At 35.9% G+C, this 21,906-nt stretch overlaps 1 protein-coding gene across 2 annotated transcripts in view; it reads left to right on the forward strand.

Annotated features, from left to right (window-relative positions):
- The first annotated feature begins 6,657 nt into the window (after positions 1-6,657).
- The window catches only part of LOC113053515 (rap guanine nucleotide exchange factor 4-like), a 70,109-nt gene continuing 54,860 nt past the window's right edge, over positions 6,658-21,906 (forward strand). For both annotated transcript variants that reach the window (XM_026218628.1, XM_026218629.1), the window contains exons 1-4: positions 6,658-6,858; positions 12,355-12,497; positions 12,649-12,737; positions 13,334-13,480. In XM_026218628.1, the coding sequence (XP_026074413.1) occupies positions 6,740-6,858; positions 12,355-12,497; positions 12,649-12,737; positions 13,334-13,480 (498 nt within the window). In that variant the 5' untranslated portion in view covers positions 6,658-6,739. The remainder of the gene's footprint in view (positions 6,859-12,354; positions 12,498-12,648; positions 12,738-13,333; positions 13,481-21,906) is intronic.

Here is a 21,906-nt window from a genome sequence, read left to right on the forward strand (position 1 = left end):
AAATTAGGCGAGTGAAAAGTTTGATAGTAATAAAGGCAGTTACTGTGAATGAAATGAGATAATGATGATGTGTGAGAAGAACTAAATTTAGGGTAACACTTCTTTATTTTTGGATTCTGTGGTGATAGTATTAAGTATAACAGATGTGTCCGTTGTCTTTAGTGTGTCTGTGTGTCAAGGACTGCCGGATTCCTGGCATTTCCTGCTCCCTGGTTCCAGCTCATCCCGGGCTGAGTTATCTGATGAACGCTTAAAGACAGGCCCTCCACCCTTCTCCGCATTTAACCAGATCAACAGAATGAGTATTTACATCCTCACAGAAACAGACTCTTATTTTATGAATAGACTCAGATCACTGGTGACGCTTTAGGCCTGCTATGATCATTTATAGTATGTTATTAGTACATAAGACTAGGCCTGATTCTTGCCTGTGTATCTTGGCTTAACCCTTTGCTTTTCTGTTTCTGACTGTGTTTGCACCTCACCTGCACTATTGCTTGTGTTATTGGATTTCCCCTCTTGTCAAGGCCTCTGGATACCGTTTGCTGTCGACTGTCTCATGCCAGTTTTGGATTACTCTTTTGTCTTGTCCTCTATATCTCTGTTTGCTATTGTCAGAACCTTGCCTGTTTTATGACAACGCCTTTAAATAAAAGCTTTGTAGATGGATCCGCACGTCTCCCATCTTTTTTGCTCCATAACAATAGGATACGAAATGCTGTGCATTTGATAAGCAGGTTTGAAGTAGATATGAGACGCATCTACCACACAACACTAAACTTACCCATTGCGTAGCATATGCACGCCAAAATCTATTTTTGCATATCAATGCCACAAGTTTTTGTTTTTATTTGGCATACTATTTATAAGCACTTTCATGAGATCGGGTTAAAATATTCCAGGGCCCCAACATTAGACTTTAGAAAAGCACAAAAGTGATTCAAAACTGCTTTTACCATTGTTTAAAATTTCCGTTCATGGGAAACGAGAGTGGAGTAACATATCTAAAATCTAATTCTAATCTAATCTAATCTAATTAAAGAGAAAGGAATGGTATGAGAACATGAGCAACACAGCAGTTCGCAAGTTACAAACAAAGGGGCAAACACAAGAAAAAAACTTCGTAAGCAAAAAAATAAAAGAATTACAATAAATTAATAACATTATAAATAAACATGATTTAAAAAAGAAAATATTAATCTAAAAATAAGATTTGAATAAATAGGTTGAGTTATGTTTTAAGCACTCAGGAGCTTTCTATAAACTAATAAGGTCCAGCTTCTATAGCAGTATACTAAAGTTAATGTGATGTGCTCAGACAACATGCAGCCAGTATGTTTCTTTTTTTCCATCAGTGGGTTTTGATGCAGATCATGGATATACCTCAGATTCATCCATGCAGAAGAACTACCGACATTAAAAAAATAAACAACTCTGCAAGTCGAGTCAAGTCAAATGTATTTATATAGGGCTTTATACAGTACAGAAAGCAGCTTCATAGCTAAAACTAGAATTTTTAGCAAAGCAGCTCTACAAAAGATAATAGTATCATTTTTCAGCTCAATATAGTTCAATGCTGATTCAATCTTTGTCAAGAGGAAAATGAAGCGTTTGATAGAGGCAGTTACTCTGAATAAAACGTCTGTGTAGATGAAACACTTGTTTTCTAGAGCGAAAATTATAATTTGTGATTTAATGTTTTGTACTAATGCAGTCAAAAACACGCTGATTTTATTTGTTATTTTTTTGAAAATCTCTTTGTGAGAGTGTCAGTGTTGCTTTCGATAGAGAGGCCAAAGATCCATAGTTCACATTTAAAGTCCACTTGAAATGTATTATGATGTATTTCTAAATTAAACAGAATAAAAAATGATAAAAATCAGTCTGGGCCTTGATTTGAACACATGGAATAACCGTTTAATATAAAAACAATAATCCGCTTTGCGTCATACCTAACAATGCCTCTTATCTGTTATAAATTCAATATAAACCATGGCTTCTTGGGGCTAAATGCTTTATTTTGAAGAATTTTGGTTAACAAACAGTTAGCCACTGACTTCCATAATATCCCATAAGGCCTATGGAAGTCATTGGGGACCAGACACTGTTCACATATCCCAGAAGAATGTGTCCTGCAAAAGTTAGAAATCCATACAGATCTGGAAATAACATGAGGGGGAGCAAATGATGACAGGATTTTCATTTTTGGGAGGACTATCCATTTATAAGTGGTTAAGTCTGGCCAAGTCATCATGGAACGCCATTCCAGAGGGGAAGCAAATCTTCAGATTTTGTCTAAAGATTAGGAAAACTATTACTATTATTTTTTCAAATTTGTTACAGTACAGAGATATACAGTACATCTACATCTGAAACAACAACAACAACAACAAAATCCCTCTTACTTTTAAATATGTAATTTTATGTGATACTGTTATTTAATGATATTTTATATGAGTAATGCGGTCCAGAAGTGTAGACTGTATTGCATGGCTCCAGCGCTGTGACGATACGGGCGTAACTGTTTATTCCCATAATAACCACATCCATTCTCCACCTGTGAGTGAGCTCTAGTGCTGAGCTTTGTTCACAGGAGCCAGCGTGGCAATGCAGTGAATACATGCTCGCTGCATCATCACCTGGCAACCCAGCAAGACCCTCAGATGCAGACGGGCGTTTGTTTAGGACTCCTCTTTTTTTTGAGTGCTTTTTGTCATGGCAGCCTTTCAAACAAACGTTTTATCTCCTCTCTGTCTCTGTGTGTGTTTCTCTGTTAGGTTCGGCTGATATGATCAGAGCATTCTTGTCGTGTCAAAGTACAGCTTTAAAAAGCATACTGGGGAAAAAGTTTTACAGAGCGGCTCAAAATCAATGATTTACACCCATGAGTATGTTTGCATTGAGTCTTGTCTTAACAGCTCAGTGGAATACACTGCGTCTGAATCTGAGTGGGATCTCATAGTAACTTGATCCTGTACTAAATGGAGTTTTTCCTCTACTCTCACGGTTACATACTTGTAAGACCGGCTGATAAGAAGTCTTCACATTTTTGTCCACTCCTCAACAATGCGTAGGAGTCTGTGATCTTCAGTTCCACTAATGACTGGAAATACCTCACTATTTTAATGCATTCTATTTTTATAATATTTGATGAACTGATGTTGTCCTGCAGTGAATCATTCTGTATAAACATCCACTGATGATCAGTGGTGGGGAAAGTCACTTTTAAAAGTAATGGATTACAATATCGCATAAGTAATACAGTACAGTACTTTACAGTGAATCACACTGCTTCCTCTCACTCTGAACCTGTTGAAGCAACTTCACATGGTTACATTTAGAACAGCCACAAATGGGAGCCCTTTCATTTGTAAATCGTATAAAATGCTGAGCAGAGAGATTTTGTTTTTAAACATCTAGACAATCTGTGCTATTAGGAAGACAGAATAATAACTAGAAACTGTTGCACACAGAAAAGAGTATTTACACACATGCACACACACATACTTTTTTATTGTTATATGGTGACTACAAAATAACTAACAATGAGCAATACACTATTTTTGTACAGTATTTATGCATTTTTGTTCATATGAATAAAATCTGTTTTTGTTAGCTTAAGTCCCCAAAAATAAGAATGCTTTAGTAAGTGTTGAAATAAAAATAAAGTAAGATTAATAAATGCGCTGCTGTCTAAAACCCCGGTGCATCTGAGCTGCTCTCATTGAGTCAGGCTGGACTCATTTTACCATGTTTTGCAGTTTCTGACAGAAAGTGGCATGTCTGTGTTTGCTTCCTTCATGCCCTGCTGCATCAGCTGTCTTGCTGTCAGCCTGGTTGTTTTGTGCTTTTAGTGCATGTCTGGGTCTGGGAGCACATCTCCTCACTGCTTTAGATGTATGGCAGATTTGACACATGTAGACTTTTGAGAGGCCTCTTGTTTCTCCTGATGCTCACTGTTTGGCTTTCTCAAAGTGGGATCGTGTTGAGCACACATGATATGCATCGTCTTAACCATTAGCTCAGAAAAAAGCATTAGGGGATCCAGGTTGTTTTGTATAATAGTGGTGTACAGAAGTAACACATCCAAACCCTACAGAAAGGCTTTTTTTCGTAAATCATACGGGTCCAAATAGGAAGAATGTTGCAAGTAGCTGTAACACTTTCTTGGTAACATGTGGCTGCAAATCACCCACAAACAAAGACAGTCTTAGTTGACTGCTAAACTCACCTAAACCATAGCACATGGCCATTTTGACTTTCATTCAAAGAATATTATTATTAGAAAGCTCTTTGTGCAAAGCAAACCGCTGTGCAGAAATCACTGCAATGAACACACTATCAAATGCAATCAAATGAATACACTAGTGTGATTTTACTACCTTCACGTGTTTACCCAACAACTATGTCAGAACTTATTGGAATTTAATTCTTAAAAACAACCAACCAACAGGTTCAATTTGAAAGCATTGTAGTTTTCCATCCCTGAGCTCAATGGAGGTGTTGCCATCTGGTGGACTAATGACACAATGACGTCCTCTTTGGCGTCCACACTGATCACGTGACACTGAGGGCTTGATATTAAAATATTAGCACAGCAACCTAAACATTACTAACAGTTACATTAATATCACTCAACGTAATTAACATATTATAGTATCCTCTGTATGGTGCTGGTGGATTTTCAGACATGATAACAGTGAACACACAGACCATCAGACACACAATGTTTGATCCTCTAGTCAGTGTCTTCTTTTGTCCATCTGTCACCACGAATACAGTCAGAGGAATGTGGAGCATTCTTGTTCAAAGCTCATTTTTTCTTACACAGCTTCTGTAAATCACTGATTCCGTCCAAAGGGAAAATTAAAAACACTTACAAGTGGAAATATTGTTTATTGATACATGGATTTAATTCTGTTTAAATATGTTTCTGTCCTAAACGCAGGCTCTCCGTGCAGGGCTGTTTCCTCTGGGTTGCTGACTGGACATCTTTATAATGAGACAGAGGTACAGCACGGATAAATGTGCTTGTGTCTGGAGTTTCTGACTTCAGAAAACAGAAACACCCATTTTCCTAGAGTTACACCCACTTCCCACTGGCTTAGCACTGCACTGTCAAAATACCATTAACTACACTCACACCACACGCTTTCCATCTTGCTCATGGAGAACCTGTTGTTTGACTGCACTTTTGAGACCAGCCATCAGTATACCACTTCCTTTCTTAATGTGATATGTTGAAGAAACAACATCAATACACCACGACTTTAAATGATTCTAGATTTTTAGTTGATTTTAGCCAAGTGCTTTTTTTGTTTAAGCTGCTCTTCTTTGTATTTGTACACACTGTTATATTCAATATATGGCAGTATAAAAAGCACAAGTCTTATTGGATCATATATCATGCTATATTATATATGGTAATCAGAAGTTTAACCCTATAAACCCCGCTAAACAACCAATACGATCAAAACTTGCTGCATACTGCTGAAAACCTGTTGTACACAATCCACTACATACCTTCTGTTATAATGATAGTTGATCCCTTTTTATAATGTAAAAATGTGCACCTTCTGGTAATTGTTCACATGTCTTTTTGCTGAGAAATCTTTTATGATTTTTAGAAGGTAAACATCAAAGCTACTTTTATATTGTTAGCAAACTTTTCAACATTTTAATAACACTTGAAGATCAATACAGCAACAAAAAAAAAAAAAATGTAAATATCAAATTACTGAGGAAAGTTTATTTATTCATTTCTCAATAATCATTGTAATACCATAAAAAATCCTGACTATTATCTAATCCTCGTACAAAAAAATAAATGAAATAAAATAAAATGAAATTAATAATAGGGCTGTCAAACGCTTATCTGCAAATAATCGCATCCAAAATAAAATTTAGTGTTAACATGATATATGTGTGAGTGTATTTTATAGGCTATTTATTATGTACACACACACACACACACACATACACACACACACACACACACACACACACACACACACACACACACACACACACACACACACACACATATATATACATATATATATATATATATATATATATATATATATATATATATATATATATATATATATATATATATATATATATATATAATTATAAACCAATCATAAATAATTACATATTTTTCTTAAATATAGGCTATACACGCATGTGTATACATAATAAATACAATTACACAGGACACATATAAAATGAAAATAGCCCGATTTTTTTTATCTACTATTTCGTTATGTCAGGGTTCAAAGAGTAAAAGCCTGAATTAAAACTGTTAACCATATAAGCGATCTTTTTGTTTATTAAAACCGCTCAGTTTATGGATAACCTATGTGCTGCAGACTTTGAGTGGAGGGCAATAGAAATAGCTTAACTGTATTATGAAGATGATCGAAAGTTATGGTTAGGAACGCTTCCGTTCAGTAAACGACGACAGAATTTCAATTTTTAAGTGAACTGTCCATTAAATGTTGTTGTTTCGTGTCTGAATGTACTCAATGTAGCCCTATGTCACTGTAGTATATTATAATAATTACATTATACTGGAATTTTAGACAAAAAAATATATATAGTTTTGCTCTGCGTGTTAAAAGTGTAGCTTCTAGCTTGTGACAACTAGCCCCGGTGTGTTTGTGCGCTGTGTGGGCGGCAGCAGCATCACTCAGAGTCAGACTCAAACTCGCTCGCTCGAAGTCACATAAGGTGCATGCGGGCGATGCGAACTGTGATTTTAGCCTACTCCATGATTTCACCGAAGATGGTCGCGGCACACACCTCCAGCCACCCGTCCACCTCTGCTGAGTGGATCATCTGTCTGGATAAGAGGTACATCGTTTACTCTCAACAAACTTCATTCGTCTGTCTGTCCTAATGTTGTTGTTCAGCAGTCTTTTACACATCAGTGCCTCATGGAAAAGAGATCCCAAGCACACTTGATTTGTTAAACACTGTCAGAGTATAAATTTGATGTCATGAATGTCAAATGCACTGGTCAGTGAGATTTATGTAGGCTACTGCATGTGTTTCATTCACAGATTTCAGATGACACATTCAATGCAAGCTTGACGTCTTTCACTGCTTTCGTTGTAAATGAACTAAAGTGTATTGAGTGGAGCTTGTAAAGGGTTTATTGTCACCTGGAGGAGGTCACCGGTGCTGCAGTGCTTACTGCAGAAACACTTTCTGCTGTGAAGGGCTTCAGCAACCCATACCATACTTAAAGGAATAGTTCCCCCCTAAATGCGAATCCATTCTTCTTTCACCCTCGGGTCCTATTAAACCCATGTGCTTCTTAAGTGGAGCACAAAAGAAGTTTAAGCAGAATGTCCAGGGTGCTTTTTCATACAGTTAAATGAATGTAGACCAGACAGTTAAAGGAAAAAGGCTGATAAATAATGAAATAAATGTTTTTTTTTCTTTGATGATTATTACTATTATTATTTAGAAACGCTGAATTGAAGCAAGAATTTAATGTGAATACAACGGTACTAGCGTTAACAGCGTTAATGGGAGAAAGAACTACAATCCCATGAAGCATTGCGAACGACATCAAATTAAAAACAACAGATAAAAAAAACAAAAAAAAAACATATTGATTTAAAGTTGATTTAAACTTGTGCACTACTTGAAATTGAGGACTTGACTTGTGTAGACTACTTTAATGAAACATTTGTGGTGCTGATTTCAATTTTTTGTGTCTTTTGATTCCATAATTTGGAAAGACACAAGGGTTAATGATGAGTCTATGGACTCTGGCCATGATAGCCTAGATACAGGACACCTAGGACATTTCCAGCATTTTAAAGTTAACAAACATTACATGCTCATGATCAAACATGGAGCAGAGATTTGTGTGTAATGTGTTTATGACACACTCTAATTGGTTCCGACCTGCTCTTCCTGCAGTGAATGTCTCCATCTCGCTGTAGATCAATATTTACACACCTAAAGCAGATGGGCACAGGTCTGTTGAGAAGAGTAAATGTGCCAGTACTCTTCCCTCATAGTTCCTGTCTTTATCTAATTTCACCTGACATTGTTTTGATGGAGAGATAGATGCATAACAGCAATGTCCAGACGGCTTTGAATGGAGCTGTATTTGATTTTCACTGCTCTGGTTTCCCCTCTGGTTGTATGAAAACATAGCGATTGCTGCTTCAAAATGTAAACATTATTGATGTAATTGATGTAAAGTCTCCAAGTTTAACTCCCTGAACCTAGGAGGATGTCCATAGCATTAACCCTTTAGTGCTTGCTATGGAGGGAATGTGTGGTTTTGATGAAAACCTTAGAGTTAATCATGTTGGTCACGCTGACAGTGTTTTTCAGGTTTTGATATAGAACTGTTTGCATAGTAAATGGATTTTTAGTCCCTGTTAAACACTCTGAGACACACAGGAACATGATCACATTGTTTGCACAGGTGTGTCTGACCTTTAAGTGGACATGTGCAGCTAAGAGGGAAGACCCTTCGCTTAGACTAACCTTACATTTAAAAAGTTTGGTTCTAAAGGAAATCACTGACTGTTGGATGCATATTTCACACAAAACAGGAAAAGGAAGGGCACATTGTTGTAATTTTAATCTTTTTCATTGGAAACAAAACAGGATTTGCGAGGTTGATATGCTGAACTAATTCCAAAGCTATTGCTAGATATGTCGATAGTAAACGTTCTGGCTGTAAACGACTGATCATGTTATTATAATTTTCTGAGTGAAACCTAGAGATACGGTCACAGACTTGTGCTTCTTTAGTTTGCAAGACATGTTTAGACTGCAGTGTTTTGCTGGACTTGCTCTCTGTGTGTGTAAAGTGTTAATTAGCCGTTACTGTCAATATCCCATTACTCCACACTGCTTAAACCTTAAAGATTCATGCGTGATCGATCTCAGTGCCATTCTGCTTGACCACAGCTGTTCATTAGAGAGTATCTGCATTGGATTGACTCTCTAGATATCAGCATTGGTCATCTAAATCCTGTAACGTTTTACCACTATGTCACGCATATAATCCGTCAAGATTTACCATGATTTGTATAATATTGTGTTTCCTTACTCATTCCTGATGATGAGCATTCTTTCTCTGGCATGGTGTTGAATGAATCAAACTTGATAATATTGAACTGGTTCAAGTGACAGCAGTAGTCATGGGTCCCTTAAACATTTATAAACCCAATCTGAAGTCTGGCTGGGTTCATTTAGCTCTTTATATCGGCACAGTATAGTGTGTTAATGTAGGTTTGAACACAGCTAAATCTGCATTTGATTTGATTTTTCTTGATTTTTCAACCATTAGCACAGAAACTGATTAATTTGGCTGATCTTACTCAAAGGTGATCGTAAGCTAATTTTATCTTATATTTAATGCATTTACAATAATGCATTTAAATAGCAAATGGGAATTGATAAAATTCCCTAATATATTTTGAGACAAATGTTAATGGTTTTCCAATTTTTGTTCCAACTGAAGTAATATATATGAGATAATATATTGGGATATAAATGTCAGTCATGGACTCCTATTTTCCTGTTCCTTTTGAGTTTTCCTTATATGGTCATGTTCCTTTTCTTGTTTAGTTAATTGATTACTCCCCACCTGTTTCTGTTCTCCTGATTACTTTCTTGTCTTTATAAGCGGTTTAGTTCTAGTTTTGTCAGTCCTTGAAGTGTCAGAGTGTTTAGCTGAAGTAGCGCAGTGTAAAGTATCATAGCGTAAAGCCAAGTTTAATTATGTCTGTTTCACCGTTATCTTCATCAAAACCTCTCTCATTGGATTTTCGTCTGGCTTTCTTCTTCTGATGTTATGGTGTGTTACAATAATGAAACCATGTAATTAAAATATTTATTGTTACTACTGTTAAACCATGTTAAATTTGTATGGGATCACCTTCAAGCCTTTCAAAAATCTGTATTAAATGAGCATATATCAATGGCGGAACACATTACTTTATTTGTCTACAAATGGCTGCATAGATACTGAGTAGCTTTTGCCCTGAGCCATAGATATATAAAAAAAAATAAAACCTTCCCACAAAATGTGCTATATATATGGGTGGGTGACGTGACATGGCAGTTTTGCTGTCTTCAGTGTCAAACATGTATAAATGCAAAATATATTTGCCAAAAACCTTCTCAATATTGTGCAGAACATTATGCTTTATGTGAACATATTCAACATTAAAACAGTTCATAACTAATTTTTTCAGAATTTTCAACCAAACATAACAAAACTCATATGCTGTGACTGTCCGGCACTTGTTTCTCAAAGTGAGAACTTGAATAAAACTAAAAAAAATAAATGCAAAAATTCTCAAAAAAATACAGAAAAATAATACAGATGTCTATTTGTGAGCCTACTCTTTTCAAAGTCCAAGCATAATGTTTTGAGTCAGTTCTAATCAAAAAGATTTTGTCACACAAATCAAAATCATATGGTGTGACACTATTTTGGGATATTTGAACGGGCAACTGTTTTGACACCCTTGGGAAGGAGAGGACCTTCTTCAGCAATGTTGTACAGAACTAGCAGTGTATTTCTACTGTTCAACCTGAGGAGAGTCATCATTTTTATTTTTACAATAAATCAGATCTTGTTGGCACTCTGACAAAAGTCCCACTTCCAGATGTCTTTTGGTGTGACACATTTTTTTATAAAAATGCAAAAGAAATGTTATTATTTTGTCATAATTATATGTAAATCTATGCTGCTTTGTTATAGCTAGCATGTTGTTAGTATGCTAATGTGTAGCTACAAGACTCAAGGTTGTGCTAAGTGCAGAAAACATCATATGGTGTGACATGTCTGCCTGTCACGCCATATGATTTGATTGTCACACCATATGATATGAATTGTAATTCCCTGCATATATAACAATAAATAACAAAGTCCAATGTATGTTTTGTCCTTTTAAACATTTATTTGGGTCAATCATCACATAAAAGCTTTAATTATCCACCATCGATTGTGTTTAGTTTAGTTTTATTTGGTGATACAGATTTCTAGTTCATCAGACAGACATAGCAGATCCCTTCACAGAAACCTTAGAATGCTGTTTAAGTCTAAACAATGTTGGCTTCATCTCAAACCATACATTTCCTTTTCTTTTGTCAACTTGAGGCAGATAATGATGACAAGTGCAGAGAGGACAAAGAGATACAGGGAGAGGTTTGCTACTCTCTCCAAATTCGACTGGCTTATGACTGGCTTATGTACAATGGAGTCTAGATGAACTGATTTATTTGTGGATCCACTCAGCTACGTTGTATGTTCACGGTTCATATGATATAAAAAAATTGGTTGTTTTACTTATTTTAATACATATTGCAGACCAGTTTTGAATTGAAATGAAATTTGATACACAAACATATGTTCATATGGTTCATACAATATTAAAACAATGTTTGTTTTATTGTTAAATATCAAATAAATCAATAAAATTTGAATATTGCCTTGCAGCATTTAAGAGTGGTTAAATATTTCCTGCCATATGAGTGATCAGTACTCACCAATAAGTAGGATAATACATGGTTTGCATTGACACATGGCGACATTATCATATGGTGTGACACTATATCATTTGGTGTGACATTCCAAATTGTGAAAATAAAATACCTTTATTAATGATAAAACCTGAAAATGTTCATGGAATACATAGAAAATAGTATCAGCAAGAGTCACAAATATTTGTATAATTTTCTTGCAAGGTTTGTCACAATAAATAGAAAATATGTTGAAAGACCGACGGCATAGGTCTCACATTGAGCAATGTTTTAGAAAATAATACACAAATTTAATTAATTTTCACAAAACTATAATGGATCACAGTTTAGTTATGATAAATGACTTTGATAAAGTGAGTAACTTAAGAAAGGTATAATCCATTTTCAGTTTATATACAATTATTTTCATGTCACACCATATGACGATTGTAAGCACTAATACAACAAATTGTCAAATAAATTCTGATTCCAATTGAAAATTTTGAAACAACATATGTTTCTATAAAGATGAGAGTTAGTAGAACAAAAGTCAACCATTTTTATGCCTGTTATTTGACATTTTTGAAAAAACACTTTTTTATGGTACATATGTCACTGACCCATATATTCTGCAATCATACACTATAGAAATAGTGAAAAGAAGATTTTCCTTAAGGCACGCCTTTAGCTCTGTTGTAACCAAAGTGTTTTAAATGGACTAGATCCACCATCGTGCAATACTCTATAAGCAAATAAATGAAAAGGCATGTGAATGAGCAAATAATGACATTTTAATTTTCGAGTCAGCTATTGCTGTACTTTGTCTTGTATGTGTGTATGCAGACCAGAGGAGCGTTCGGGGGAGGATGTAGACATCATCTTGGCCCGTCTGAAAGGTGTGAAGGCCTTTGAGAAGTTCCACCCTGCTCTACTTCAGCAGATCTGTCTGTGTGGCTTCTGCGAGTGTCTGGAGAAAGGCATCACATGTAAGTCCAACACATGCACTCATGCTCACACACACGGGATGAAAACATTGTTTGTTGACAGAATTTCCTTACATAGGGTGGCATTGTGACGGAGTTTGGTGTTTGATTATGATTTTTAAATAGTGCGCTACTTTCTGTGTGTGTTTGTTAGTGTACAGGCAGGGTGACATCGGGACTAACTGGTACACCGTCCTGTCCGGCTCTCTAAATGTCAAAGTCTCAGAAACAGCAAACCATCAGGTACGTTATCGCTTCAGTCATGTTTTTAAATACTAGAGAAGAGCTCACCCTCTATCAGAACTATCGAAGAAATGAAAATATTAACATCATTTTAGCCCTGTAGTATATACTCATGTAATGTAGCATATACAGTACAGTGCTAAATAGCATATGTAGTATGTACTGTGTGCTATATACAGTAGCAAATCTCAACTTTTTGTCTGTTTGTACCATTGCAAAATTATTATAAGGTTAGCAAACACTACTAAGATAAAAAAAGGATTTATCAGTCTGAACTGGAACCAGAATCACTTATCTGCTTATGATCATATGTTTGGATGCTCTCAGTGGACGTTTTATTTTGAGTGCAGTTGCTTAATATAGACAGCAGAAAACTAGAGCAACTCCTATCAGAGCTGCGTCTTACATTACAAGCCTTTGGGACAAATGAGCTGACCTCTGTCTTTCCCTGTGTGTGTTGAGTGAAATTGTCTCTGTCCTTGAGAAAGGCCTGGATCTAAGAGGAACACAGCAGTCTCTCAATCAGAAACCTCTCAGATGGGTTATATGACCGGTTTGAAAGAGTTTGCTCTGACCTGTGTTCCTCTTCATGTTAGGATGCTGTCACCATCTGTACTCTGGGCATCGGCACAGCTTTCGGGGAGTCTATTCTGGACAACACGCCGCGGCACGCCACCATCGTCACCCGGGAGTTCAGTGAACTACTGCGGATTGAGCAGAAGGACTTCAAGACCCTGTGGGAGGTGTGAGATTTCTTCTAAACAAATACTGAGAATACACACGTCACCTGTATGAACAATCATGTTTTAGGTACAGTATCTGCTTTGTGAGTTTGTGCAAATTAGGCCACTGGAAACTGCAGTTATGCTGAAATAAACTCGAATTATTAATACTCTCAGATTACAACCCTTTTGAAAAGTACACTTCAGCATACTTTTGAAAAGAATACTTAATACACTTTAATACACAAGTTCTTATATTACTATACTTAAGTTCTTAGCTTATATTAAATGCTAGTGTGTTTGTGTGTATATATTATACAATTTTAATCAAGTACATTGTATTGTATTACACTCATTTTAGTATATTAGTCAACTCATCAAAATAAGTTTACTTCTTTTAAACATGACTTATGATTATCCAGACAATTATTTGAAATAGTTAAAAGTATTAGACTTACAAGTCTGTTAAGACACAGTCATAAAAATGTACACTTAAGTGGCATTTGATATTGTCTGCAAGTACAATAATAATAATTATACAATAATAAATCCAAAAATGAAACGATAATAAATCCATTTTACTCACTAGAATGGTTTAAAAAGTGGCATGTCATTGTGACTTCAGATGTTTGTCAGATTGTACACTGTGTCAGTTGGGTGGGTCTGAGTATTTTAGCTGCTTTATCATCAGAAGCCAGCAGGAGGCGGTGAAGGTGTAAGAAATGTCCTGTTCTGTGCTCTTAAAATGTTGTCATCATCCTCTAGTTCAGTGCTTCTCAGCTAGGGGTCAGAAGTCAGGAGCCACTACCCAGCACACTTCCAATGGGGCTCATGATGGTTTTAAACAGCCTTAAAATAAGATAAAAGAGCTAAACATAAAGATGTCTTATGCCTTCCTCACGAGCCATTGGAAAATGTACATTCATAGGCCACAAAGAACTCTGAAGAACATTAAGAATTATTTAAATTGACTTTTATTAAATTAATTGAAGTGTTTTATTATACTGGCACTCCTTGTTTCTGTAAATACGCAGATTTATCATCGCAACATATTTGTGGGTACATGGCTTTGAATAATGAATGTCTTCAATAATGGATGGCCTTGCAGTCAAAGGGATTGAGAAACACATCTTTGGTGTGACACTATAAATGAATAATTTCTGTATCATTCATGTTGAGAGTTGGGGGATCCATTCCCAGCACTCATACTGAATTTATCACTTATTTCTTCAAAAACACAATAGATAAAAATGCTCATTTTGTCCTTTTTCTATCTTTGGCAGAAAAGACAGCAGTACTTCTGCTCTTCAGGGCCGTGAGTTTATTTACATCTTAGTCTTTCATTCTCTGGTTTTGTACTTTCTGGCCCTTGGGCAATCAGAAATTCTGGGCCTGATGGGAAAGTTTTACTGGAGCAGCCTGGAGCTACACCAGAATGAGAGGAAGACCGGGAAAACAGGAGAGAGAAACAATAGAGGAAAGGAAGGAGAAGGTTGAGTAAAGATATCAGAGACACAGTTTCCCCTGAGAGGGGGCTGTGCCTCTGCTGAGTGTGTGTGTGTGTGTGTGAGTGAGTGAGGAGCACGCTGGGGAACTGAGAGGATTCGCAGAAGTTATCTGCTGTATCTGATATAACTCTAAGGTGATGTCTTATCTCATTTCTGTTTCTGGATGGGTGCATTCATAGTCTTGTGCTATTTTTTTTTGTTATGAAGGAAGTATTTATGGTTGTTTTGATGTGGTGAGTAGTGCTTATATGAGAATTAGTCCAGAGCAAATCAGTGTAGTGCAAAGATTGTGTGCATTTGTTTATCTGAAAGACAAAATAGGGTCACATTATAAAAGGTCAAATTCTCACTATTAACTGTCGATTAACTTTGTTTTAGTAATCAATTTTTTTGCTGCTTATTAATAGTTAGTAAGGTGGTTAAGTTTAGGTGTTGGGTAGGATTAAGGGATCTAAAATATGATCATGCAAACAAGGCGTTAATATGTGCTTTATAAGTACTAATTAAACAGCCAATATGCTAGTAAAAAGCATGCTAATAAGCAGCTGGTTAACAGTGAGAATTAGTGTCTAAACTAGTGTTACCCAAAATAGACAGGTTTTATTAACGTGCCTTTGGTCGGTCTCAGTTTCATTATATTGTTGTTTTTATTTGTGTTGGACACTATTCGGGTCTGTATTGAGATTTTTGCAGCAGTGTCCCTTTATAAACAGCATTGCTGAATGTACTGAAATCAAATGTGGTATTGTGGTTTGAATAGTTATTTGAGTACAGCTGATATACGCTCAGAGTCACACATTTTCACATTTTCACAGTTGTAAAAGTGAAGGTTTTTGTGAATTGAATCTTCACTGGTCAGTCATGCTGTGCTGATGTGATAATGTTGATTTGATTGAATACAAGTCTGCGTGAACAGATTCTGAGCAGAACAGTGAAGGTCAAATGCTGTCTAATTGCCTATGCTGGAGTGAAGCATCATGGTGTTGTATCATATTATCTCTGGCATCAGCTCCCTCTAAGAATATTGAGTTATGTTACCATTATCCTAATGACACCATTATAAAAAACATACAAACACATCCTTTAAGGCCTAAAAACACACTGGTATACATAAAACCGTTTTTACAAAATAACAAGAACAATTCCTTTTCCATGATTTGATCATGGTTAATGCTTTAGTATAGGGACCAATTCTCACTATTAACTAGTTGCTTATTACCATGCTGTCACTGAGACAGCACCTTATTCACTATTAAAAAGATGCAAATTTTGAGTTTGAGGAAAAAGTTGTATTTAATACATATTACGTATACATTTTACATTTCACAATCATTTAGCAGACGATTTTATCCAAAGCCACTTACGTTGTGATAAAGTTCTGGGTCGGCTGAGACCACAAGCAGTTCTGTCTTAGCAAGGTTGAGTTGAAGATGATGGTACTGGAATATTTTCCTTCAGATCATCTGGTTGGAATGAGAAATACAATTGAGTGTCATAGGAAAATACCTTTTTCTGAATGACTGATCCTAAAAATGACATGTAAATAGAGAAAGTGGTCTAAGCACTGAGCCCTGAGGAACCCCAGTAACAAGTTGTGCCTTGGAAACCTCACCCCTCCAAGATATCCTGAAGTACCTACCTGAGAGGTAAGACTTGAAGGTGGACAGGGGGATCTGGTGGTTAACTGTGTCAAAAGGAGCAGACAGATCCAGCAAGATAAGTACCAGTCGCGGGTATTCAGTAACAGAGAGCAGGGCAGTCTCAGTTAAGTGGCTGCTTTTGAAGCCAGATTGGTTGTTGTCTAGGAGGTTGTTCTGTACAAGAAACTTTGCAATGAAAGGAAGAAGGGATACTGGTCTGTAGTTTTCTATAAGTGCTGGATTTAGAGAGGGTTTCCTCAGCCTGCTTAAATGTTGTGGGTAATGCACCATTGTAAAGAAAGGTGTTGATAATGTGCTTGAGCGCAGGCATAACTGAAGAGGAAATGGCCTGAAGGGTATGAGTGGAGATAGGATCAATTGGACAGGTAGTAGAAGGATGGGAAAGGATAGTCAGTTAATTCTATAGATTACCTTACAGGGATTAACCCTCTCATGCTCAAATTAAGTTTTAGTAACTTAGTAAATTTAGTGACCTATAGTAAACTTTTTAGTACTCCAGATTCATAAAATATGTATCTGGAGTAATAAGGTTTTTAGTTACTTTACTGTTGCAAATCTGCAACGCCTGCCTTGAGAGGGTTAATACTTCACCTCCAGACTTTCAATTTGCGTTTGCAATGTAGCGCTTTTTGATTGATTTATGGAAGACTTTAAGTTGTTTTACATTTATGTAGAGTCAGCTTACTTTAACCAAAATAGCAAATGACTGCTCAGATGCTTTCTGACTCCTTTCCGTTTTACAATTATAGACTTGTTCATAACTGCTGGGAAAGAGACATGTGTTTGTCTATGGGTTTGCGTGTCTTTGTAGTGTAATGCTGGGTCACTGGGTGGGTTGTACAGAGAGCTGACTAACAGGAAACCAGAGAGACACTTTTGGGTCTGTGTCTGTCTGCGCACTTATGTGTGTTTAGGGGATTTGGGATGGGCAGGATGACCATGTTTCCATCCCACCCGCACCAGCTTACACACAACCATTATGACTGCATATACACAAACATATGAGAAAAAAGGTTCTGGAATGTGATTTTGAGCTTTTGAAATATTTTAAATCAACAGATGTACATGCCACCAGCATTATGATTATTATGGCAAGTGGAACTCCAAAACACTCTAATTGTGAATTTTCACCAGTAAGTCTTAAATGGATAGTTCACCCCAAAAATGAAAATTCTTTAATTTACTCACCCTTTTACTCACCCAAACCTGTTTGTTTCTTTCTTCTGTGACACTCAAAAAGAAGATATTCTGAAGGATGTCTATAACCAAAAAGTTTTGTTTCCATTTACTTATGTTATCCACGTAGTGGCAGTCAAATGCAAAACTGTGTAGTTACAGCATTCTTGAAAATCTCATCTTTTGTCATACATTTACACCTTTATTTATATAGCGCTTTAAACAAAATACATTGCGTCAAAGCAACTGAACTACATTCATTAGGAAATAAGTGTGTCAATAATGCAAAATGACAGTTAAAGGCAGTTCATCATTGAATTCAGTGATGTCATCTCTGTTCATTTAAATAGTGTCTGTGTATTTATTTGCAATCAAGTCAACGATATCGCTGCAGATGAAGTGACCCCAACTAAGCTAGCCAGAGGCGACAGTGGCAAGGAACCGAAACTCCATCGGTGACCGAATGGAGAAAAAAACCTTGGGAGAAAATTTTGGGAGAGATTTTGATATTCTAGGTAATATCAAATTGCCTGAGTTTTAAGAGCATAGCGGACGTAGAGGATTATAATGTAAAAAGAGCTCATTCAAATACTAAGGTGCTAAACCATTCAGGGCTTTATAAGTAATAAGCAATATTTAAAAATCTATACAATGTTTGATAGGGAGCCAGTGCAGTGTTGACAGGACCGGGCTAATATGGTCATACTTCCTGGTTCTAGTAAGAACTCTTGCTGCATTTTGGACTAGCTGTAGTTTTTTTACTAAGCGTGCAGAACAACCACCCAATAAAGCATTACAATAATCTAACCTAAAGGTCATAAATGCATGGATTAACATTTCTGCATTTGACATTGAGAGCATAGGCCGTAATTTAGATATATTTTTGAGATGGAAAAATGCAGTTTTACAATTGCTAGAAACGTGGCTTTCTAAGGAAAGATTGCGATCAAATAGCACACCTAGGTTCCTAACTGATGACGAAGAATTTACAGAGCAACCATCAAGTCTTAGACAGTGTTCTAGGTTATTACAAGCAGAGTTTTTAGGTCCTATAATTAGAATTTTTAGAATTTAGCAGTAAGAAATTACTCGTCATCCAGTTTTTTATATCGACTATGCATTCCATTAGTTTTTCAAATTGGTGTGTTTCACCGGGCCAAAAAGAAATCTAGAGCTGAGTATCATCAGCATGACAGTGAAAGCTAACACCATGTTTCCTGATGATATCTCCTAAGGGTAACATATAAAGCATGAAGAGTAGCGGCCCTAGTACTGAGCCTTGAGGTACTCCATACTGCACTTGTGATCGATATGATACATCTTCATTCACTGCTATGAACTGATGGCAGTCATATAAGTACGATTTAAACCATGCTAATGCACTTCCACTGATGCCAACAAAGTGTTCAAGTCTATGCAAAAGAATGTTGTGGTCAATTGTGTCAAACGCAGCACTAAGATCAAATAAAACTAATAGAGAGATACACCCACAATCAGATGATAAGAGCAGATCATTTGTAACTAAGGAGAGCAGTCTCAGTACTATGATACGGTCTAAATCCTGACTGGAAATCCTCACATATACCATTTTCTCCAAGTTTCCAGTATCTTGGACAGAAAAGGGAGATTCGAGATTGTTCTATAATTAACTAGTTCTTTGGGGTCAAGTTGTGTTTTTTTGATGAGAGGCTTAATAACAGACAGTTTGAAGGTTTTGGGGACATATCCTAATGACAATGAGGAATTAATAATAGTCAGAAGAGGATCTATGACTTCTGGAAGCACCTCTTTTAGGAGCTTAGATGGTATAGGGTCTAACATGTTGTTGGTTTAGATCATTTAACAAGTTTATACAATTCTTCCTCTCCTATAGTAGAGAATGAGTGGAACTGTTCCTCAGGGGGTCTATAGTGCACTGTCTGATGTGATACTGTAGCTGACGGCTGAATGGTTAAATTTTTTATCTCTAATAGTATCGATTTTAGAAGTAAAGTAGTTCATAAAGTCATTACAGCTGTGGTGTTGGGAAATGTCAACACTTGTTGAGGCTTTATTTTTCGTTAATTTAGCCAATGTATTGAATAAATACCTGGGGTTATGTTTGTTTTTTTCTAAAAGAGAAGAAAAGTAATCGGATCTACGTAGCAGTTTTTAATGCTTTTCTGTAGGATAGGTTACTTTCCCGCCAAGCAATACGAAATGCCTCTAGTTTTGTTTTCGTCCAGCTGCGCTTCAGGTTTGGAGTGACATGAGGTAAGTAAATGATGACAGAATTTATTTTATTTTTATTTTTCAATTTTGGATAAACTGCCCCATTAGGAAGGTTAAATCAGCAATATCCTGCACCAAAGCATAAAATTACTCTAATTTTCAGAGATTTTGGAACCATGCTAAGTTTAAATACTGGATTCTCTGAAAGACTACAGCCAGTATATTTCACTGTTAAAATTATTATAGTGGTGAATCCTAATTTGTTATGATACTATAAAATGCTACAGTAAAAACCTTATTCTGCAAATAAAAGAAACCTCTTACTTTGTATATGGTGAAAAACTGTAATAGTGGAAAAGCTGATTGTGATGAATTTTTGATTTATCGTGTTTTTGTTTTTACCACCAGTGTTTTCAATGTGGATATAAGTATATTATAAAGGTGTATATATATTTACATATATTTTTATATTTTGCCTGATACTAATTATAGAATAATTTATTACGACAACCAATATGATGGCCAATATAACATAATCCACTAATACCAAATGCATCTCCAATTTATATTTATTTCCATTTATAATTATCATTATCAATATAATTAAGTAATAATTAGTACCTGGTGTTCCTGTTTTGACTGCTCATTGGCATTTCGAGGAAACTATATTCATAGATAAAAGACAGCTTTGGCAGAAAGCATCGGCACCTGTAAGTAACTCATTTCTATTTCAAAGCCTGAAGCTCTGCTGGGTAATTGTGATGTTTGCTTGAATGACAGTTGTCTCTTTTGAAGCAGCATGTCTCTGTGCCTTTATAGAGGGACAGCTGGCCTTTAATCTGAGACAAACATATCCTATCACAGCACAGAGCTCTGCCTGTCTCTGAATTAAACCCAACTGCAGACACAGCGTGTCTGTAGGAACTGATCAAACATAGTGTGGCTTTGCTGATGTACTATTTCTATCCAAGGTCTTTGACTGGTTGCAGGTTGGTTATTTCACCCCAAAATATCCTCCTGAAACTTTTGAGATCCAAATAAAGCAGTTTGTGTGTCAGTGTTTTGTTTTCAGTTGACTGTTGAAAGTATCTGGAAGGGCTGTTAATGTGACACAGGACCAGAGAACAACAAAAAAATTAAATCTATGAATTGAATACATGCGTTGGGTGTCATTAAATAACAATACGCAGCATTTTTATAGCTTGAATTTATTTAATTATTTTCAAGTTACATGCATGATCTTTTGAAAGTGTATTATGAAAAAAATACATGAATTAACAGTGAATAAAAGTGTATGTATAAGTTAACACGGAACGACTAATACATGAAAAAAGTTTGGCGTCAATGTTTGTATCTTTTAATTATGCAAGAACACATTAAATTGATCCACTGACAGAAAATACTTTTACATTATTGCAAAAAAATTATATTTTAAATGCTGTTTTTTTTTTCTTCAAATAATGATGGAAAATGTATCACAGTTTCCACAAACAAAAATATTAAGCAGCACAACGGTTTTCAACTATGATAATGATAAAAAGAAAATTTAGCATTAAATCAGCATATTAAAATGATTTCTGAAGGATCATGTGACACTGAAGACTGGAGTAATGATGCTGAAAATTCAGTTTTGATCACAGGAATAAATAACATTTTACACTACAATCAGCAATTAAGGGGGCAAGCACAGCAGAGGCAAGTGACAGAATGCTTCAGACCAATTAAAAAAAAATTTTATTACAAGACATTTGATGATTTTAAGCAAAATGGTTGAAAATTAATCAAAACCTTAAATCAAATTCTGAACACTCTTCCACTCTGAAATGGCTTTCTTTCTCTGATGTCAGTTTGACGGTTTTGATGGCTTAACCACACATGCTGTTGGATTCTG

This window comes from Carassius auratus, chromosome 34 (assembly GCF_003368295.1).
Source record: "Carassius auratus strain Wakin chromosome 34, ASM336829v1, whole genome shotgun sequence".
In the NCBI taxonomy this organism is placed as follows: domain Eukaryota; kingdom Metazoa; phylum Chordata; class Actinopteri; order Cypriniformes; family Cyprinidae; genus Carassius; species Carassius auratus.